The sequence below is a fragment of the Curcuma longa genome, chromosome 19 (assembly GCF_044706935.1).
Source record: "Curcuma longa cultivar G26 ecotype Majalengka, Jawa Barat chromosome 19, ITB_CL_G26_1.1, whole genome shotgun sequence".
NCBI lineage: Eukaryota > Viridiplantae > Streptophyta > Magnoliopsida > Zingiberales > Zingiberaceae > Curcuma > Curcuma longa.
In genome coordinates, this window is record NC_133879.1 from 1,143,088 (window position 1) to 1,166,770 (window position 23,683).

Genomic DNA, 23,683 nt, shown 5'->3' on the forward strand with positions numbered 1-23,683 from the left:
ATTCCTCTTACTTGAGTTGAAAATCACTTAGCTTGAGGTAATTTTATTTTAGATAAAGAGGATTCAACTCTACTCTGTTATAAATTCAGAGCATAATTTATACGCATTCAAGAAGTTAATTTTTAAAATATTTGTTTCTATTGAGATTTAAATTCTAATTCTTTATTATTATATCACACTCTCTATTTTTTTAATCTATAATTCCGGTATTTAACTTTACCCAACTTAGAAGTAAACAATTTTTTTTATTTATCTTGAGTATGTATATTTAGAAGATGACTTTTAAAATATTCATTGAAATTGAAATTAAAATTTTTTATTATTCCTACGAGTCTTTCTTGATCATTTTAAAATAGCTTAACTTTGTTAATAAAAAAGAGAAGACCCTTGAAAGTGTGTTAACCAATTCCTAAATGCCACGTGATGATGCTTAATGGTGACATTAATTAATAAGGGTAATTCTAATCTAGAATGTTGATTATGTTCTTATTATATATCTTATGCATTTCCTGTTAATAACATAATGCGTATATTTGTACTCGTTGCCACGTTTTGTGGCCCTTTCGATTTAATTACAAGTACAGTTAGCTAGACTTCAGGTAGTGCTAGCTTTTAAGTGTTTTTCATAGAATCGCTCAAAGATCTCAAGAAGGGTTTGTTGAAAGAAAATTCACTAATTTTTTTTCTTTTTTAGAATCCGGATTGCACAAGACAAAGCATCTCTTTTAAAAAACTCATGTTTGTATTCACAAGATATGAAGTAACAAGAGATGAAAGTTGCCTTCTTGTTTGAGAAATGTTAGCAGACGAGCAGTTCGGTAACTGCTGGCGGTTTCGGTAACCGCCCGTCCACCACTTCATCCCGCTATCACCACTGCGCGCACGAAGTGCACTGTGTGCACTCCTCCGTGGAAACGCAGCCTCTCCCTATAAAAGGGAGAGGAAGGCTCTGCCGTGAGAGTACTTCTCGAGCGAGCAGTGAGGTGTGTGCCAACAGTGAGTTGTGTTGTGTGCTGCGTCCAAGCCGAAGTGCCGGAGAAAGATCAGGGAACACCAAATCGGAGGATTTGGGGAGTGGAAACTTGAGGAGCTCTTCCACTGTGATAGCTCCTTCGACGGCAAGAAACTTCAACCCGGCGTGGCACGCTACAACAAGAGGTAATTTTCTACAATGGTATCAGAGCACGTAGAATAAATTACCTGTTTACGGTCGATTTTTCTCTGTTCTCGTCCCTGTTTCTGCCGGCATGCTACAAGAGAGGCTCTGCTCTTAAGCAAGACCAGATCGGTGTCGCCAGCCAGGCTGGGCACCGATGAGGCCGGCTTGGGCGGTCGGCGGGGCTGGTGTCGGCGGGGCTGTGTGTCGGCAGCACGGCAGAGCTGGTGTCGGGGCTCTGGCGGTGGAGGGGATGGAACACTCGAAGTCCGTGTTTAGGGCACGGACAGAGAGTTGCTTCGGAGTAAAAAAAAAAAGAAAAAAGAAAAAAAATTGGACTTTGGGTTTTCGGCGACAGCATGCGGGAGCATGCAATTAGGGCAAGGAGAAAAGTAAACAAAACAATATAAAACAGTGGTCTTAAATGGGTTTAATGGTGGCTGAGTTTTGTTATGAGTAAAATCTGGGCCAAAGTTATAATGGGCTTTCAATTGTTTAAAGGTTGGGTTTTGGGAAAAGCCAATTTTTAAATGGATTGGTCTAGTTTTTGTAATTGGATCGGGTCATTTCTAATTGGGTCAGCTCAATTTTTATAATTGGATAACTATGCCCAATTAAAATAATTAAAAATGGTTCAGTCGATTCAAATACTTGAAAATCAAGAAGATTTGTTTTTCTTGACTAATATTGTTGGTTCTGAATAAATTGAATTAAGTCGGTTTTGTACTGACTTATTTAATTTCAATTTTTCAGATAACACGAACGACTGACATCATGACTAGCCGCATAGAGCGACAAAATGAACTATGGGACAAGATTAAGAAGCTTAATTATGACCCGAATCAAGGAATCGGATGGTTGATAAATCAGCTTGATGAATTGTTATGGAAACTTGAGCAAGAAGGTGTTCCAATCCCAGATAATGAACGAAAATTCTTACTAGTTTATTCATTATCGGAACATCTTATGAATATTGCGCTCGAATTATGGGATAATTCTGAAGGGCACATGTCATATTCAGATATGTGCGAAGAACTACTTAACTATGAAATCCTCGAGGAGGGTCCAGAAGAATTTGAGGAGGATTCTGAAGATATGGATCCTGAAGAATTCGAACAGGATCCAGAAGAATTCGAGGAGGATCCTGAAGAAATGGATCCTGAAGAATTCGAAGAGGATCCTGAAGAAATGGACCTAGAAGAACCTGAAGAGGTTCCTGATATGGACCTCATGGAATTCGAGGAGGATCCAATAGAAGTAGATTTTGATGAACCTGAGGATCTGGATCAGGAAGAATCAGATGAGAATCCTGAAGAGTGCGTGGAAGATCCAGAAATGGATCCAAAGCAGTTGGACAATTCTAAAGCTGACCATGCCATCAATGAGTCCGGGTTGAACATGACTATATTGGCTACTGCACTAGTGTCCTTCCTAGTGGGAGCAATGTTCACCTATATATCTTCTTAGAGTCTTGTTATTAATACTGTTGTTATGTACAAACAGTATTAGTCTTGTTAGTTCATGAGTCATATGAATGTTATATGTTACATTCTTAGTAGAGTTTGTTATATGTTAACAAAATACAGCAAACTTAAGTTAATGATATGTTCATTTTATGCTGTTTTCTCTATATGATGCAAAATACTCTTTGATTAGTTCATTATGAGTATAATATTAAATGATTCGTTCATTTAAATTTATTAAATGATTAGTTCATTTAATAAACTTCATGATTAGTTCATGTTTAAACAAATGATTAGTTCATTAGATGGGATGTATGTAATGTAGGGTCCAAAAGGATGTTCACATCTCCACAATGGCATGATATTGTCCACTTTGGGCCTAAGCCCTCATGGTTTTGCTCTTGGGCTCTACCCAAAAGGCCTCATGCCAATGGAGATATCTTCCATCCTTTTAAACTCATGATCTTTTCCATATGTTATAGATGTGGGACTATGTTTGCACCTTTGTAACCCAACAATCCCCCCCTCAAACAAAGGACCACAGGCCTCCCTCAAATGGAAAGCCTCCGTTTGATGTCTGAATCATCGACCCACCAGGACTTCCTGCCCAGCCGCAACCAGGACTTCCTGCCCCTCGGTCCACTCGACCTACTAGGACTTTCTGCCCAGTCGCAACCAGGACTTCCTGCCCCTCGGTCCACCTGACCTACTAGGACTTCCTGCCCAGCCGCAACCAGGACTTCATGCCCCTCGGTCTACCCGACCTACTAGGACTTCCTGCACAGCCGCAACCAGGATTTCATGCCCCTCGGTCTACCCGACCTACTAGGACTTCCTGCCCGGTGTCTGGTCCTTCTTGATTCAAACATGGGAGCTCCCTCTTCCTTTGTTTTAAGGTTCAACCCACATGGTTAGATCCGGATCATGGCTCATCCGGCGGTTAGTCCGGTGAAGAGCGGCCTCGCTCTGATACCAATTGTAGGGTCTAAAAGGATATTCACATCTCCACAATGGCATGATATTGTCCACTTTGGGCCTAAGCCCTCATGGTTTTACTCTTGGGCTCTACCCAAAAGGCCTCATGCCAATGGAGATATCTTCCATCCTTTTAAATCCATGATCTTTTCCATGTGTTATAGATGTGGGACTATGTTTGCACCTTTGCAACCCAACAGCTATGATTATCAAATGCTCTAAGTTTGAGAGTACATTACATAAAGATAAAAAATGAAAGATTCTCAAGAAGTCTTACGTGGCAGTGAAGGTCAAAAAGTAGGTTGATATGACAAGTCAAAGGGTCAACAGTCAACCTTAGATGGATCGGCTCGGCCCTCCCCGACCTCAATAGGCTCGGTCACTCAGCCTATCTCTTGGCTCTCCCGACCTCAATAGGCTCGGTCACTCGCCCTATCTCTCGGCCCTCCCGATCTCAATAGGCTCAGTCACTCGGCTTATCTCTCGGCCCTCCTGACCTCAATAGGCTCGAGTCACTCGGCCTATCTCTCGGCTCCTCCGACCTCGACAAGCTCGGTCGCTTGTGTCCTCGCCTCGGCCCAACTTCAACTTGGTCTCATTCCTTCTCGGTCATTCCAAGCTTAGAAGACGACAAAAGTTCTCAAGCGTGCGAGTCCTGCCAAAGGATCGTGGCGGTTGTTAGGCCTGGTCCCCTGGATCCCCTCGTGTCTGCACCTATGGCGAAAATGTAAGAATAATTAGCAACGCCGAGCCATAGAGGCGGTTGCGAGATTGACAGATTTGGTCTCCTAGATGCCACATATCGGATCCAGTTGATAGTGATTCTCAGAGCTTGCCTCCTCAATCCCGATAGGGGTCTGTCCCCGTGCCAATGTGGAGATTCCCTCTTGTGAGTATATAACCTCTCTCGCAGGTATGACCGTATGAAGACTCTCTCTGGATTCTCAATTACTTCATATACGTCCCTTCTTCTTCTCCTCTACTGACTTGAGCGTCGGAGTGGCCTGTCGGGAATCTTCGGCACCCTGCTGATCTGTTCACTCAGTTTTCTCTTCGTAGGTTCCTTCATCCGTGGGAGCGGCAGTGCGAGGTGGCACTGAATATAGAAACTATAAATTTTGACTGAAATCGAAGTTTGTTCATCATCTACAACTAATTACAAGATCAAACTCATAATGACCTCATTTTAGGCTCAAAAAATATTATTTAAATCTTTTTTTGGAGGCTCTAAACTATGGATGACAATTTTCTCTAAATCTAATAAAGGATTCAATACCTGACCCGAATAGAGGGGAGTAGGGAGGAATTTTTTGAACCCAATTAAATAATAGGGTAATAAGGTATGAGGATTTTCAAGTTCTAATATAGAGACGGGTTGATAAAATCTTACCAATGGCTGACCCAATACCCGATTAAATAATATATATATATACACTATACCCGATCTGAATACTGAATTAAATTATATATATATATATATATATATATATATATATATATAATTGATCTGGCTGCGCGACGCTTTCCTGCGCACCCGTGCGCGAAGCAATCCAGACCGTCCATTTTTCGGGATGCACAGTATTTCTCCTCGGACGTTTGCCGCTTCTCCGCCGCTGTTCACCGCCGTCCGGTGATCTCCGGCCACCGGACCAGCGCCGATGGATGTGCAACTCGCCGGCGTCGGGTCCGGTGACCGTATTCCGGCCAAATTCGATCGGAATCCGGCTGAATTTTGGCCGAATCGGCCAACAGCTACTGTTGGCCGATTCCGACCGAAATCGGTCGGATTCCGGCCATCACGGTCGGAGACCGGCCGCGGTCGACGCGCCGGCGCCGGGCGCGTCGACCGCGGTCGGTCTCCAGCCGTGATTCGGTCGGAATCCAGTCGATTTCGGTCGGAATCTGGCCGATTTCGATCGGAATCGACCAAAAGTCGTTCTATCGCGTTTCTGGCTGGATTCCGACGGATTCCGGCCACAATCCGTATATATATAATTTAAATGAGTTATGTTGAATATAAAAGTAAATATCAGATTATTGCATATTATGCTAAATTTATCAGTTATTATTGTTGATAAAAAGCTGTCCGTTAATATTTATTTATATTTTTGAATTTATTTTAATGATCGATAAATTTTTTTTATAAAATCGGATAGATCAATTTTAAAATTAATCCATTTCAAAAATTAAATACCTAAATTATAAAAAAATCATAAAATTACGACTACAATATGGCCGGAGTAACTTACTAAAGCAGAAAACCTTTATTTTACTCATGTAGCAAATACACGTACGAATTTTTTAGTATTAGCAAAAAGAGCTTTCAGGTTCAAAATAGGACAACAATCCATCTGTCCGAAGTTCGATTGTCAAAGCGTTTTATTTTGTCTTGTGGATTCCTAAATACACATCAACTAGTCAGTCAAAATCACTCAAAGGAAAAAAATAATAAAAAATAAAAAATAAAAATCATTCTCATTGTCAAAATTTGACAACCTGCTCGATCGTTTCAATCGCTTGATAGTCATAAAATTACATCATGAAATACAAATAATTCAACCCGAATATATCTAGAAGCCAACTTAACAAAAGAAAGGAAAATGAGTTTGACATCTCTTCTGTTGTTAGATTTCAAAATCGACCAACGTTTGCATCACTCAGGTCTCTGTTTTTTCTTTCAGTTGAATGAGTCAGAACATCAAATCTAACTACGGCCATCTCTCCTCATCGTCCTTTCAATTAAATGAACCCCTTCGAAGATTTCTACAGACGCTTCATTTCCTCATTTCCCTCTCCATTCTACTTGTGCTCTTGCTAGCTCGATCTGTTGCCAGCTCCTGCAAGAGAAGATGAGCAAGGTGAGATCAATCATTTTGTTTATCTTCATTTTCTTGCTGGTTCATCATCATATTTATGTCAGTTAATATATAATTTGTGTGCAGAAAATAGCTCTGAAACTGGATCTACATGATGACCAGGAAAAACAGAAGGTCTTGAAGGCCGTCTCTACTCTTCAGGGTACACATACATATATATCGTAATTCAGAGGATTAGAACTAATTAACACAAAAATCCATTATGTAACAGGGATCGATTCCGTTGGACTGGACATGAAAGAGCAAAAACTGACCGTCGTCGGGCCAGTCGACCCTATCGATGTCGTGAAGAAGTTGAGAAGGAGGTCATGGAAGGCCAGCATAGTCTCCGTCGGGCCTGCAGAGGAGAAGAAGGCAGAGCTGAAGAAAGAGGAAGGGAAGAAGGAACCAGAGAAGAAAAAGGAGGAGCCCAAAAAGGAAGAGAAGAAAGCCGATCCCCGCGAGCAACTGATGGCGGAGCTCGCCAACGCATATAGAAGCTGTAATGCTCGCATGAACAACCATTATTACTATGTGCAGTGGGTTGAGGAGGATCCAAATCCTTGCACCATCCTCTGATCGAGAGATGCCGTTTATATTAATAAATGATAAATAAATGTAGTAGAATAACCATTCTACTAATATAATATTTAAAAATAAAACTGTCAATTTAATTGAGTTCATCGAATTAATCTGTCTTATCAAATAATTTAAATAGATTAGATTAATATTTTATCAATTTATTTTAATATAGATATCAAATAATTTAAATAGATTAAATTAATATTTTATCAATTCATTTTAATATAGATTCAAGTGGACCGATTTATTTAGGCCTGTGATCCATATAGATCGATCTGTAATAGATTTGGATTGAGTGTAGATTGAAAAAAATTTATTTTTTTTAAAATTTAAAATTAAAGTAAAATATTTAATGGATTACGATCTAAATTTAAAATTTCTAATTTAATCTATTTAAATTATAATATAAATTTAAAATTTTTAATATTATATATATATTTTATTTTTTTTGACAAATTCGTAGGTGATCCGTCTAACTTGCAATCCATTTTGGATTGATTTGAATCAAAGATTTTCATCTCCGGAACATAGTTGAGTTGATTACGATAAAATAGACATGCTGAAGTGGACAAGGATTTGTCGAGACAATATCCTCTCTGTCATGACTAACTATAACTTTTTGATTTCCTCTACCATATGATGAATTCTAATGAGTTATTCTCGTCATGAATTCGTCCGTTTTAACGACAGTATTTAAAAATAATTTAATTAAATTAATAAAATAAAAAATACAGTGAAAAATAAAATTAAATCGAACAATAAATTTGCATGAGAAAAATTCATTTTGCTAGTTTCCCTTTAACAACTTGTCTGCTTTTTCATCCAGCTCCCTTTAATTTTAGGGCACTTGTAAAATTCTGGGAGGCAAATTGAACGAATTGGCTGAGTGAAATTGCCGATGTGAATTCCATAGGACGCGGCGTTAGTTGAGTCAACGACAGGGGTGTCGTCGGTGTCGGCAGCTACATTAGGGCGATGAGGCTCTTCGACGCCCACTGCCACCTCCAAGACCGGAGGATCGCCGCTGTCGCACCGCAGCTGATCCGCGTAGCCCTCGACTCCGGCGTCCAACGCTTTGTCGTCAATGGAGTCTCGGAGGTTGGTAAACGAGCGTCGATCATGTTGATATGAGGCCGATCAGTACTAATCCTTTCCCCCTCCCTTTTTAGGAGGACTGGCATATTGTTAAGCAGATGGGGGACGACTACCCTAGCATAGTTCCATGCTTTGGTCTTCATCCTTGGTGCGAAACTTTTGTTTACTTCTTTCATTTCTTCTTAAACGACTTGTTAACGGGTGCTTTCCTCTAGTGTCAATCAGGTTCATTGCGGAGAGATCTCCAAATTGGTTTAATTCGCTGAAACAATTCCTTGTTGATACACCGGCTGCTGCCGTCGGAGAGGTTAGGAGAAAGCTTTCTCTTGTTGGTCGCTCAAAAACAATGCTACTTCATCCTTCTATATTGTTCTTTTGGTTTTTGATAATGTATATCTTTCTTGACGAATTGTATTTGATAGGATCGATAGACTTATTCAAATAACTCCTTCAAAATATTATCTTTTATAATATATTATTAGATTTGTTATTAATTTATATAAGATCATTAAATTTATTAATAATTATCATTTGAATAGGTTAGTAGATTTATTAATATTTTTTATATTGACTTGGTATTGTCGTAGGGTTATATATAGGGTCATTATGTAATCTTTTGAGGATAAACAAAGAAGTAAATTATTTTGATTAATCAATTCTATTGATTATTAAAGGTCGATCCCCCGAAGTGATTATCTATCCCCTTTCATCTATCCTTTTTTATTTTTCACAAGATAAGACACGGGTTCCTATCAGTATTGATCTATGAAATGAATATAATAATTTATGCAATCATACTAGAGATCTATTCTTGCTTTAGGTTATGTTTATCCTCGTAGGAGGGAGAGGAAAGTAGAGTTTAGGAGTCCACACAGTAAAGTTCTGGGATTCTGTAGAGCATTTTTGAGGTTTTCGCATTGGCCCAAAATTGGGTGTAAATGTGCTCCCTCAGGCAGAATTGATGTGAAATCATTTTTGCCCTCCAGGGTCATGGTGTGAAGGTGCAATGATGCTTACAGGTAGCTCAGAAGGGTGGTTGAGGTCATATACCCTCTTTTCCTTTTCTTTTTTTCCTTTATCCAGTTAAACAAAGAGGAGGATTGGATTTCCCTTTCCTCTCCTCTCCTCTCCCTTCCATGAGGGTAACCATTGCCTTAAAAACGAAAATAGTCTATTATTATTACATTAGAAGCAATGTGGCTATGTTATAGTTTTGCACAAAATTCAATGGATAATAAAAATTCTTGAAAGCCAGCCTCAAATAGTAGGTAGAAATATTGCTTGATGATGATGACAATGATTGATGTGATGATTATGATGAATTCTATGATTAAATGGTCTTTGATAAAACATGTAAGGTTAGCCAAAAATCCATATTAATCATTTAAGATATAAAACTAAAACCTTGGATATGATTCTTAACCACTAGATTTCACTAGGTTCTAGGGATCTAATAATCTTGATCAACAGGACCCTGACTAAAAACTTGGGCCCAAGATTATATGGACCTGACTCTCACGTTTGTATACTGCAGCCAGTCATTGTAAGATTGACTTCAGTTCCTGAAAAACATGACTGATGCTGATTTATGTTGTTCAGATTGGGCTTCATAAAGGTGCACATGGTAAACTGACTGATTTCTCAGAACAGGTATTGCCCACTTTATCTACTATTCAATCGACTAACTTGTATTGTATACTGACATTTGGTTCTCATTCTTCATTTGCTTATCCTGTTTCTATTGATTGTTGTCTTTCTTTAGGTTGATGTGTTCAAGCAACAACTTGAACTTGCAAAAGTGTTAGAGAAACCTGTTTCTGTCCATTGTGTTGGTGCCTTTGCAGAACTTCTAGACATTATGTCGTAAGGCTTAATTTAATTATTGGCAATTAAAGTTTCTAAATAATGTTTGTTATGAGAAGTTCCTTTCCAATAAAATAAACGCAATAAGTTGGCTGATTGGAACAATAACGTATGCATAAGCTCACTGAAAGTTAAGGTTTGAAATCTCATTTTAAATTATGGTTTTGGCTCTTGGTCAAAATGAGAAGAATCAAGCATGTCAGGTGCTAGAGTTAGTAGTGTGTCGAACCATAGAAGAGAAAGGGAAAAGGAGAAGAGGGAAAGAGGTTGGGCATGTGTTGTGCCAAGGGAGCGTTTTGGGTGTTTCATGTGTTGGCTAGAATGTGGAATGAGAAGTTTTGATTGTGTCGACCGACAATGAACAAGATTTTAATCCATGTCACAAAGAAAAAAATAGTAATTGTAAGTTTCTTTGCTTCTTTTCTCTTTCCTTCATTTGGATTATTTTAAGGAAAATGGAAATAGGAACTTACATTTGTTGGTTGTAGATACTAGATAATCACAAAGGAGTCAAAACAATAATTGTTTCAAGATTCTTGAATGGTAATTATCTGAGATATATCTTCAAGCTACACATCTGTGGAAATATTACTCCAACCTTTGTGTCAACTGATGAGGGAGTTTAGGATTCTAGCTAAATGCTTATATCCTCAATGTTGTAGGAGGGCATTGTGTATTCATTATAGATAATGCTTTACTGAAATGTATTGTTATGTTCTTTGTCTTTAGTAGGACCTTGCCTTCATTCTTTATGAAAGAATATTTTTGAGATACAATGAAGCCAAAACTTTTAGATTTTATTTTCTTTCAAATGCTGCATAGCAGTTTATTTATTTGAAGAAGCAGAACTAAAATATTATGCTCTTCAAATTTTATATATATTTTTTATCTTCTTTCTAGCGTTTGGCTTCTAAAGATGGCCTTGTATGTTAAGAAATTTTAGAGGAATTAATTATTTTATTTCATTAACATTGTTCAATATATATATACATCAATAACATATTAAGTCTAGGGTTTAGAGGACATAATCCTCTTTTATGAAATTAAATAAATAAAAAATAGAGAAGGTAAATATGTAATTAATATAAGAAAATAGAAAAGATTAATATAAGATATTTTATAATACTCCCCCTCAAGTTGGAGAGTGAATGTCATGAAGTCCCAACTTGTTGTGCAAATTCACAATTCCTTCCTAAAGCATTCATAAAAATATTTGTCAGCTGTAAGTGTGAAGGTAGATATTATCAAGATAACTTAATAAATCTTATTCCAGTAAGAGATACAAGCCCCTATTTATATAGGAGTTTTATGGACCTATTCTATGAGATTTATTCTAATAAATATAACCAATACTCCCCCTCAAGTTGGAGCATAGATATTAATCATGCCCAACTTGTTACAAAGATAATCAACTCGGATCCCATTCAAAGTTTTTGTGAAGATGTCCCCCAATTGTTCTCCAGTTTTTACATATCTTATAGTAATCAAGCCTTGTTGAATTTTCTCACGAACAAAATGACAATCAATTTTAATGTGCTTAGTTCGCTCATGGAACACGGGATTCGATGCAATGTGAATAACAGCTTGATTATCACACCATAGTTTTGTTGGTATTGAAATTTTGAGTCCTACTTCAGTTAACAATTGATATATCCACATTATTTCACACACAGACTGTGCCATAGTCCTGTATTCTGATTCTGTACTGGATCGTGACACAACTTTTTGCTTTTTACTCTTCCATGATACTAAATTTCCTCCAACAAAGATACAATAACCTGAAGTAGACCTCCTATCCATTTTGGAACCTGCCAATCTGCATCTAAAAAACATTCAATATGAGTATGCCCATGATTTTTATATACAATACCTCGTCCGGGTGCACCCTTCAAATAATACAAAATTTGTTCTAATGCTGCCCAATGATGAACCATTGGAGATGACATATACTGACTAACAGCACTAACCGAATATGCAATATCTGAACGAGTCAAGGTAAGATAATTCAACTTTCCAACCAATCTTCGATATCTCTCTGGATGTTCAAATAATTCTCCATCTGCTGTAAGATCCACGTTCTGAGTCATTGGAGTACTACAAGGTTTTGCCCCTAATTTTTCCGTCTCAGTTAATAAGTCAAGAACATATTTCCTCTGAGATAGAAATATACCATTTTTACTCCTCATTACTTCAATACCTAAGAAATACTTTAGCACCCCTAAATCTTTTATATGAAATTGAGTGAGAATGAAAGATTTGAGAGATGAAATTCCCGTAGTATCACTATCAGTAATCACAATATCATTCACATACACAACTAACAGAATAATACCAGCTCTTGACTGCTTGTAGAACACAGAATGATCAGACTTGCTTTTCTTCATACCAAACTTTTCAATAACCTGATTAAATTTTCCAAACCAAGCACATGGACTTTATTTCAATCCATACAAAGTCTTTCGAAGACGACAAACTCGCCCCATCTCCCTCTGAGCAACGAAACCAAGAGGTTGCTCCATATATACCTTCTTTTGAAGATTACCATGAAGAAAAACATTCTTGATATCAAGTTGATGTAAAGGTCAATGATGAGTAGCAGCAAGAGAAATAAATAACCGAACAGATGTCAACTTTGCAACAGGAGAAAAAGTATCAGAATAATCCATACCATATGTTTGAACATACCCCTTAGCCACAAGACGAGCTTTTAGTCTGGCAACTGACCCATCTGGATTGACTTTAACATTAAATATCCATTTGCATCCAATAGCTTGTTTTCCTAGAGGTAGATCAACCAAGTCCCAAGTATCATTATCACCCAAGGCTTTCATTTCCTCTATCATTGCATCTCTCCAACCATGATGAGATAAGGCCTCACGGACAGTTTTAGGAACATAAATAGAGTTAAGTGAAGTAATAAAAAAACAAGAAGAGGACGACAAGCCATTATTAGAAACAAACGAAGAGATAGGATAAGTACATTGACGTTTACCTTTTCGTAATACAATAGGAAGATCATCATTCGGAATTGGATCTGATGACGAAGTAGTAGGTGCAGGACATGAATCAGGAGGTCAACGTCTGGAGTATATTTCAATAATAGGAGGCTTGACAAGAGCCGGTTCTGAAACAGATGTAGAGGATGTAACAGAATATACCAATAAATCATCATCTTCCTTTTGAGAAGTTGGGATATGTGAGGATGAGAAATAAGGTGTGTCTTCCATGAAAGTAACATCGATTGAAATAAGATATTTATTAATACTAGGACAATAACACCTATAACCCTTTTGAAGACGGGAATAACCAAGGAAAATACATTTCAAAGATTTGGGGTCTAATTTAGTGACTTGTGGACGGACATTCCGAACAAAACAAGTGCTACCAAATATCCTAGGATTAACAGGAAATAATGACTTGTTAGAAAACAAAATTTTATAAGGAATCTCACCATGAAGAACAGAGGAGGGCATACGGTTAATGAGAAAACATGCAGTAGAAATCGCGTCTGCCCAAAAAGACTTGGGAACATTCATTTGAAATAAAAGAGCTCGTGCTGTTTCAAGAAGGTGTCTATTCTTATGTTCAGCCACACCATTTTGAGATGGAGTATCAACACAAGAGGTTTCATGAAGTATACCATTTTGACTCATATAAGATTGAAATAGACTGGACGTATATTCTTTGACATTGTCACTTCGTAAAGTACGGATGAATATATTGAATTGAGTTTTAATTTCCGCACAAAAGCACAAAATAAAGAAAATAACTCAGAACGATTTTTCATTAAATATAACCAAGTTACACGAGAATAATCATCCACAAAAGTGACAAAATATCTAAAATCAGGTTTAGACAGAATAGGACAAGGACCCCAAATATCAGAATGAACTAACTCAAAAGGACTAATGACACGTTTATTTATCCTTAGACTTGAACTAAGACGGTGATGTTTTGCAAACTGACATGTCTCACAATTTAATGAAGACGCGCTACTATATTGTGGACAGAGTTTCTTAAGCAATGGAAGAGATGAGTGTCCTAACCTATAATGAGCATCAAAAGGAGAATTCACACCTGAACAAACGAGAGATTTTGGGACAGATGAATCAAGAATGTAGAGACCTCTATTTTCATGTCCTTTATCAATAATCTTCTTCGTCAAAAGATCCTGAAATAACAATGATTGGGAAAGAATGTGATGCAACAGTTAGATTGCGAGTTAATTGACTAACAGAGAGCAAATTAAAGGATAAATTAGGTAAATGTAAGATAGAGGATAAGGAAAGCAAAGGAGTGGGATTGACAGTGCTAGACCTACGAACGCAAGATGAAGACCCATCAGCTAAGGTAACAATAGGAGTGTTGGATTTGTGTGTGAAAGTAAAAAATAGATTAGAATTACCTGTCATATGATCTGTGGCACCAGAATTAATGACCCACTTAGAGGATGAGAAAAGAAGACATGTATTGTGGTTACCTGAATCAGCAATAGCAGTGATAGAGGAAGATGAAGACTTAAGTGATTCCTGATATTGAGAGAACTTGGCGAATTCTTCTGCAGAGACAAGCACCATATCCGTCACGATAGAATGAAGTCCAAAGATATGCAACTCCAAAACACCGAACTTGGTGCTGTTGTGAGACGAAGAACGACAATGTTCCAAATTTCAAGAAAATGCCTGTATCTAGGTTTTGTGTAGGTTTCTGGACTTCTGAATATTGTGGATCCCCTAAAACAGAATAATAATCTTGGATGCAGGGGCCCCACGGTGGTTTCTTCGAAGAGATAGATGATTACAGTGCGGTCTTCCTCTGGATATTTGATAGGGCTTCCGCAAGTATACGGAATGTCGTCAAGTAATAAAGATATCGAATCCACAGGGACTGTGGAATTAATTACTATCCTGGCACAATAAGAGTGGAGAGATTGTTGGAATTGGTTTGGTGTGGGGGAGATGGAGTGTTCTAGAGTTCCTAAACCTTAATGCGAAGATAGAATTCGACTGTGACAATAAATGGGAAGCGACTCTAGGACTTCGGGTTCCTCGGGGTACCGAATGATTGACTTGGATCCTCTATCATTCCTCAATTATTTCACAATTGTAGGGATTCTAACCAAATTATCCAATTAAACCTCGTCAGGTTTCTTCGGAATAAATCATTGGTGTTCTAATGTTACTTAGGTTGGTTTGAAATGATTCTAGATAGCCTGGTTCACGACTCTCCTGTGTCACGCAGGCGTCCCAGAGTACTACTAGATTCCTACCCCCTGTCACAGGGTATCCCAATAGAGATCTCTCCCCAACGCTAGGCAACCGTTAGTTATCCCTCATAGATTTTATCCGTGGTTTAAACAATTCTTCGGAAAGTCCGGTTATGACTCTCCTCCTGTCACGAGGCGTCCCGGGTGTACGATCCTAGGAATTCCTCAAACAATGAATAATCTCTACCCTTATAGATTTATGCTATTCACAAGTATATCATCAAATAAGTATTGAGCACAAATCCACAAAGCAATTGTCAAATAACATCATAGAACATGATAGATTATCAAATCACAAGTTTACAATCATCCAATAATCCCAATTCTTCCTAATCCTAGAATCTGGAGGACTACTCCATATCGGGGAGGTTACAATACAAAGAAGAGTAGAAATAATACATCCTATTCCAAGAAATCTAGAGAAATCAGGAAATAAGACTTATCAATGAAGTTCTTTTTCTCCGGACTGCAATCTCCTCGAAGATGGAATGAAGTGGTGATGGAGTGTCCAAGCGGATGTACGGATCGTCGAATCTGGCTCCGGAATGAGACGTCGGTGGCTCAAGTGCACTCCGGTGGCTCTCTCCAAGTCTCCCCCCTTTCTAAGGTCCTTAAGGGGGTCTATTTATAGGCCCCCACAAAAGACCCTAAAAATCAGCCAGGCACGCCCCCGTCACACGGCCGTGTCTGGGAGACACGGCCTGAAGTGGCCGCCCAGCAGTGGATGAGGCACGGCCGTGCCTGTGAGGCACGACCCAGTGTGGAAGATGTTCTGTCATGAGGCACGGCCGTGCCTGTGAGGCACGGCCAAAGCAAGTCTTCACTCGGCTGGGAGGCACGCCCGTGCCTGGGAGGCATGGGCTGAAGCTGGCCCTTCTCTGTTGGAAAACACGGCCGTGTCTGAGGGACACGGCCATGTCTTGGCATGGCTTTGTGGAGGACACACGCCCGTGTCAGTGAGACACGGCTGAAGGCAGAGGTTGCTCTGGTGTGAGACACGGCCAAGACTGGCTGCTGCTCTGGTAGGGAACACGGCCGTGTCTGAGGGACACGGCCATGTACTGAATTCTTCTGGATGAAGGCACGGGCGTGCCTCTGGGGCACGGCTCAAAGTAGGTTGTTCTCTGGGTAGAAACACGCCCGTGTGCTGTTAACACGACCTTTGGAGGTGATGAGACACGGCCGTGCCTATGAGGCACGGCCCTGTCTTGCCTTATCTTCAATGAATGCTCCGTTTCGTCTATTTTGCTCTGTTTTCCGTCCTGAAACACGCAAACACACAAGCAGTCCTCCGAAACAGGAAATAAAGAATACGATGCCAAATGCACAGATAAGGGATGTAACATACACAAGATAAAGCATGAAAAGCATGAAGATGTGCAATTAAAGTGTAATAAACGGTTATGTATCCTATGCACATCAATATTCAGATCAAGCGAGAAACCTTAAGTATCATCAGGATAACTGCCAAAGATTGGATTTTTTTTTAAAAATATCTCTTCACTGAAGAAGTTATTCCGGAGAGAGGAACCACCAAGCCTGAGAGGCGGAGAAGGGAGCACTGTCACGCCTTCCTGTTTCCTGCGTCACCTCGTCGTAGTCTCGCTCCTGCGAAGCAACAAGCTAGGATTTACGCCTCAAGGCGAGCGCCGATCGGGTTGGAGGCGGTCGCCGCTGGCGTGCCGGTGATCAGAGAGCAGCTCCTCAAGCAGAGAGGTTGAGAGCGAGAGAGGTTGAGAGCGAGGAGTACTACGAATTCCAGATCCACGGCAAGGAAGGAGAAGCAGGAGGAGGGAGATGAAATGGCAAGCCTCTCCGGCAGGCGGCGGGGAGGACCAACGACCGTACGCCGATTAATCGGCGGAGGGTTTCCCTTTTGATATTGTAAACAAAGATGGGCTATGGAGAAGAGGTGGAGCAGATAAGGAAAAGGGCGAGAGCGTCAGGCGCGAACGGCAGTAAACGTGATCGGGAAATCACGATCGCGAGAGAGAGAGGGGGCGCGAGAAAAATCGGTGCCGAAAACCCAACCTAATCGCTCTGATACCATGTTATCAAGATAACTTAATAAATCTTATTCCATTAAGAGATACAAGTCCCTATTTATATAAGAGTTTTATGGACCTATTCTATGAGATTTATTCTAATAAATATAACCAATAGGAGAAAAGAAGGTTTAATTATTCCAGCTTGTATTTTTCTCGTACTATATGATAGTCTATTGCAATGTGTTTCATTCATTCATAAAAGACAAGATTCGTTGTGTCACGCCTCGGGTGTGCAATTCTCACTCATCAAGAGTTAACGTCACTGGGTGACAGTGTAATAAAAGGACACTAAAAGCTATATAAACAGGACAACCAAGAGATGCCATAAATTTTCTTATTCATATAAATATTTTATTTCTACAAGTACAAGAAAGTTGTACAAATAAAACATCCGGTAAACAAACAAAAATACAACAAAATAGGAATCAGCAGGTTGAGATCTCTAAGCAACTCTATGTATAAGTTGAAACCAACTATAATACTAAAATGGTGCTTGTGCCTGTGGAACTAGAGGTCAAGAAAAATAGACAGTAAACACAAATTACTAAGTGAGTAATTTGGAAAGATGTGTATGGATTAAATTTTGTTTAGGAGATTAAGGAACTAAAGTAGGTCACATTTTCATGTTACAACTTTAAATTGTTCTTTAAGTTCTTTGGCTTATACCTATTTAGATATATAAATATATCTATAATCTTCTACTATTCTTATTTTGGTCATTTATTAATATTTTGAGTTACTATTATCATTCTTTAATTATCATCATGATTTATTATCAATTAAGATAATTCCCAATTATTATTGTTTAATCATCATGAATAAATGACATCAATGATATAAATAATAATATGTACAAATGTCACCGATGATATAAGTATCGATATGTAACAAAAAATATAGAATGAAATTCTCACTTTCATATTTTATTATGCATAATAATGGGTATATATACACATTGAACATTGATTACATATAAAAACTAAAAAAATAGAAAAGAATAAATTAAAATATTATATTCATAATTTAAGGGATTCTTTGTATCAAGGAATTTTCATGATAAGAGATTTCTCGTATCAAGGGATTTCCATGATCAACTATCCTAAAATAATTGTTAACTTTCCAACACTCCTCCTCAAACAGGTGAATAGATATCATCTGTTATGGGTTGGTATACCATGGTCAAGAAAGTCAAGATCAGATCTGATTGGCGGCGACACGTCGGATTAAGGGCCCACCCCAGCCAACTAGTTTAACTCGTTGCTTGGCCCATTAGCTGACTCGGTTCAGCGCCTAACTTAGTTCCACGCCCAAGCTCCGAGCCCAAGCCGCATGATCGAGCTCTGTGTCCTAGCTCCCCGCCCTAGCTCGGTGTCCGATCTCTTGCTCGACTTCAACCCCGCAAGTAGTGCTCTACTCTGGTTTAACACCTGACCTGACAACCCAGTCGGCTAGGCAACTGCTCGAGCTCTCTACCCTAGCTCCATCTCCAAACTCTGCGATTGAGCTCTTCACTCTAGCTTAGTGGCCGATCTCTGACTCAACCCCTTGGTTAACTGCCCGAGCTCTCCTTTCAGTGATTGCTCGAGCTCTCCTCACCGCTCGAACTCTCCCTTCTAGCCTAGTGACTAATCTTCGACTTGGCTCCCTGGTCAACCGACTCTGCGACCCACTCAGTGCTTCACTGGCTTTGCTTCCAAATGAATCTGTGCTCTCTTAGCCAGAGGTCGACCCCTCAATCAGCTTAGCCTCTCCAAGTCCGCGCTTCTGCCCAGATCGCCATTAGGACACGTGCAATGATATAATATTTGACGGTAGCTCCCCTACCTCATCAATACAGCATGATTAACGCAGTATGGTCCTGGACCATACCGAGTATGGGCGATAAGACCCTTAACTACCGCGGCGATAGGATATTCTCCTCACTAGCGATGGGGCATCTCCTTCAATTACTCCATACAATGACCCCGTTTCTCGCGGGCGCAGGTACGCGCACACACAAATAGACAATCCATACTCTCCTTCTCTAACATTGCTGCTTTTTCTCCATCTCCGATCGACGGATTGACTTGAGAGTAGGAGTGGCTGAGCCAGGATACCCTTGACCTCTGTTCTTACCCTCCCTCTCTTTGCAGCCTGATAGCAGCGCCACCATCTCTTCACCACTGGTGGGTCCTGCGTGACTTTACCAGCATCATAGCCAAGAGCACCGGTGACTCATCCGTAGGCGATTTCAAGCAGGAACATTATCCATTCCCAAGTTGGATATAATCGTTGAGAAGTCATGTCCATTAAGTCCTTTTGTAAACATATCTGCAAGTTGCTCTTTTGTAAACACATGAGTACAAATCAACTTGTTGTCTAACTTCTCCTTTATAAAGTGTTTATCAATCTTGATGTGCTTTGTCCTATCATGTTGTATGAATTATAAGCAATATTGATAACTGATTTATTGTTGCAATATAGTCTCATAGGCTTCTCCCATTTTATTTTGAGATCTTCAAGGATGATCTTCAACCATAGTAGTTTACACACACCTTGAGCCATAGCCCTGAACTTTACTTCCACACTTGATCGAGCTACCATATTTTGTCTCTTACTCCTCCATGTGACCATATTACCACTTAGAAACGTGCAATAACTTGTTGTGGGACGTCTATCAATCGGAGATCTTGCATAGTCTGCATCAGTGTAAGTTTCAAGAATCAACCCCTCACATTTCTTGAATAAAATTCCTTTTCCTGGATTAGCTTTCAAATAGTGGAGTATCTGATTTGTAGCTTGTAGATGAACTTCTTTAGGATTATGCATGAACTGACTTGTCACACTCACAGAATAGGCAATATTTGGCCGAGTGTGTGTTAAATATATTAGCTTTCTAACTAATTTTTGAAATCCTTCCTTGTCTACTATTCTCTCATCATTTGTCTCTCCAAGTTTGTGATTGGGATCAATCAGAGTTAAAGTAGGTTTGCACGCTAATTTACCAATTTCTTTCAAGAGGTCAACCACATACTTTTGTTGGGAAATGAAGATACCTTTCCGAGATCGAGTTACTTCTATCTCGAGAAAGTATTTCAAGCACCCCAAGTCTTTGATCTCAAATTCCTTTGCCAAACAATTTTTCAAGGCTTCCTTTTCTTTCTCATCATTCCTAGTAACAATTATGTCATCAACATACACTAGTAGAGCAGTAACTCTCCCTAAAGCTGTGTTTAATGAATAATGTATGATCACCTTGATCCTGTTTATACCTGCTATTGAGCATCGCCTTTGTAAATCTATCAAACCAAGCTCTTGGAGATTGCTTGAGTCCATATAATATCTTTTTAATTTGCAAATCTTGCTCCCTTTGATGTCACCTCCAAAGCTCAGTGGAATGCCCATATATATCTCTTCCTCTAAGTCACCATGAAGGAAGACATTCTTTATGCCAAACTACTGTAAATTCTAATTGAAATTTGCGGCCAAGGACAATAGAAGCCTCACTATATTCATCTTAGCTACCAGTGCAAATGTTTCTTGATAGTCTACTCCATAGGTTTGTGTGTAGCTGTTAGCAACTAATCTCGCCTTTTATCTTTCTAGAGACCCATCTAACTTGTACTTCATGGTGAACACTCATTTAAATCCCATTGCTCTTTTATTTTATGGAAGCTTCTTCTCAAGTGTTTCCATCTCTATTCTCATAGCTTCTCTTTACTTTTCATTGGATAAAGCCTTAGATAAGATATTAGGAATTGGGATGACATTTAAATTTGCTAAGAAACTTCTATGGTTGCCGAAGACTTTGGAGGGTAATTGGTTTATAATGTAGGTTGCAGTAAGGACGGCTTCCTCCAATATGATTTTGGAACTAGGTTTTGGAAGAGCATAGCATGGGTTGTGGCAAGCAAGCGCCCAAATTCTCTCTCAGCAATCCCACACTGTTAAGGAGTATGTATGCAAGATGACTCATGAATTATGCCTTCTTGTAGAAAATATGGTGAAAGAAATTGGTTAAAATAATCTTTGGCATTATCAGAACGGAACCTTTTTATTTTGACACCAAATTGGTAATGTATCATGGCAATAAGGTTTGGAAGGATAGTAGTCATATCATATTTATGTTTGAGAAGGAAAATCCATGAGATTCTGGTGCAATAATCAATGAAAGAAACAAACCATTGAGCTCCTGTAATATTGAGAATTCTAAAGGTGCCCCGTATATCAGTGTGAATTAAATAAAAAGGGAAAGAACTTCTATTATTGCTAATTGGAAAGAAAACTCGTTTTATAAATGTTTGGCAAATTCACATACCTCACAATGAAAATCTTCAACCTTAATACCATTAAATAAGGAAGGGAACATTGTCAAGGATTACCAAGACGAAAATGTTGATGCCAAATGAGATTATTACTTGAAACAGACAAATAAACTTTGAGAAAACATGCTTGACTGTAGGTGGATATGTGGATGATATATTGAGATAGTAGAGACCACTCTTTTGCTTAACAAGTCCAATCCTCTTCCTCGAAACCTGATCCTGAAATACACAGTGAGAGGGATAAAACAAGACATTATAGTTCATATCACGGGTTGATTTGTGCATATAGACAAGAAACTAGTAGACAATTTTGGAACATAGAGTACATCTTTTAATGATAAGGATGGACTCAATTGAATGTGACCAACACCAGTCACTGTAGTAACAGAACCATCAGCAACAATAATTTTCCTATTGCTTGGACAAAGTGAATATGTTATAAAATGGATTGGGGAATGTGTCATGTGATCTGTAGCTCGTGAGTCAATAATCCAAGACTTTTGTATAAATTGGTATGAGGCATGAAATCCATGTGAAAGAGACAAATGCTAATGAATTTGTTTCTGCAATCTTAGACATCACAAAATATATTGAAAAAATAGCAGCTATGAAGGCTGACACAATAGGAGAAAAAATAATATTGGCAATGAAGGCCAACAATAAATCGACAATGAAAGCTGAAAACGAGCAGAAAAAACTTGGCAATGAAGGCTAAAAATGTAAATTTTAGAGGCACAAAAATCCTAGAGCTCTGATACCATGACAAAAAATGTGGAATGAAATTCTCACTTTCATATTTTATTATGCATAATAATGGGTATATATATACATTGTACATTGATTATATATAGAAACTAAAAAAAATAGAAAAAATAAATTAAAATATTATATTCCTAAATTAAGGGATTCCTCGTATTAAGGAATTTTCATGATAAAAGATTTCTTGCATCAAGGGATTTCCATGATTAACTATCCTAAAATAGTTGTTAACTTTCCAACAACATGTATAAATGCCACCATTGCTACAAGTATAGTAAGTCATCTATCAGCCAATCCACTAAAAAGTGAATCATTGGAGTTAGTGCCCTTAGAGTGTAATAATATTATATTATCTAACGTACGGGCTAGAATCTCTCACCGATGGAATACAACAATATAGTGTCAGCGCACAAATAAATCCTGACTGCAGTCAACCATTTGCTACTACACTAGCATTGTGGGAGGTTAGATACTCTACTATAAGATTAGGCTCAGAGTTTTTACTTTTTAGGATTCTCTATTTACATCTTTCTTATTCTACTTTTACTCTTTTTACCATAATTGTTCAATTTTGAGTTCATATTTTATCGATTAGTCTGAACGATCAACCTAAATCAACTTTTAATATGAATCATATTAATTCATTTAGGTGTCATTATAAGGTCTACAAGTAAAAGTTATACAACATGAAGTTACAAGTATCAACGGTATGGAAGGTCAAGCAATCTAAAAGAGAGCTGCTTTTCCCCCCTTCCGTCTGACAGCCCCCCCTCCCACCTCCTCTCTCTCCCTTTCAAATGACATTTCTATCCTCTTTTTTTTTTTTTATTTATTTTTAAATTTTCATTTAGTTTTATTTTTTAATTAATTTTATTTAAAAATAGCTCTCATATATTTTTAATTTTATTTAGTTTTATTTTTTAATTAATTTAATTAATTATTTTTTTCATCAATACGATATTTTTTTTCAATTTTATTTAATTTTTATTTACTTTTAATTTTTAATCAATTTTATTTATTATTTTTTATCAATACTTTATTTTTAGAATTTTATATAAATTTTATTTAGTTTTATTTTTTAATCAATTTTGTTTATTATATTTTTTCAATTTTATATAAATTTTATTTATTATTTTTTTCATAATACTTGTATTTTTTTTCAATTTATTGTTTTTTTAAATTTTGTTTTTTTATTGATTTTATTTTTTTGTTAATCAATTTTTTTATCAATTTTTTTATCAGTTTTATTTTTTTGAATAATTTTTTTATATGTTTATAATCTTTTGTTTATTTTTAGTTATAAATTTTAGGAGTTAT

General features: G+C 38.0%; 3 protein-coding genes across 5 annotated transcripts in view; all 3 read left to right on the plus strand.

Moving 5' to 3' along the window:
• Window positions 1–2,048: 2,048 nt before the first annotated feature.
• On the plus strand, window positions 2,049–2,623 carry LOC141812718 (uncharacterized). The gene has a single exon (XM_074700727.1). It carries the CDS (start codon window positions 2,123–2,125, stop codon window positions 2,621–2,623), a length of 501 nt encoding a protein of 166 aa, XP_074556828.1. The 5' UTR covers window positions 2,049–2,122.
• A 3,820-nt stretch (window positions 2,624–6,443) lies between these two features.
• Window positions 6,444–7,028, plus strand: LOC141812695 (heavy metal-associated isoprenylated plant protein 39-like). The gene is made up of 3 exons (XM_074700707.1): window positions 6,444–6,452; window positions 6,537–6,612; window positions 6,682–7,028. The coding sequence occupies exons 1-3, from the start codon at window positions 6,444–6,446 to the stop codon at window positions 7,026–7,028; spliced, it is 432 nt and encodes a 143-aa protein (XP_074556808.1).
• An 858-nt stretch (window positions 7,029–7,886) lies between these two features.
• Window positions 7,887–23,683, plus strand: part of LOC141812543 (uncharacterized) — a 42,156-nt gene continuing 26,359 nt past the window's right edge. For all 3 annotated transcript variants that reach the window (XM_074700537.1, XM_074700538.1, XM_074700539.1), the window contains exons 1-5: window positions 7,887–8,129; window positions 8,201–8,274; window positions 8,352–8,433; window positions 9,726–9,776; window positions 9,889–9,989. In XM_074700537.1, the coding sequence (XP_074556638.1) occupies window positions 8,007–8,129; window positions 8,201–8,274; window positions 8,352–8,433; window positions 9,726–9,776; window positions 9,889–9,989 (431 nt within the window). In that variant the 5' untranslated portion in view covers window positions 7,887–8,006. The remainder of the gene's footprint in view (window positions 8,130–8,200; window positions 8,275–8,351; window positions 8,434–9,725; window positions 9,777–9,888; window positions 9,990–23,683) is intronic.

Coding starts and splice junctions, on each gene's coding strand:
- LOC141812695 (XM_074700707.1), top strand. Junction 6,613..6,681: donor GGCCGTCTCTACTCTTCAGG/GTACACATACAT, acceptor ATTATGTAACAG/GGATCGATTCCGTTGGACTG.
- LOC141812718 (XM_074700727.1), top strand. CDS start 2,123: ATGAATATTGCGCTCGAATTATGGGATAATTCTGAAGGGCACATGTCA.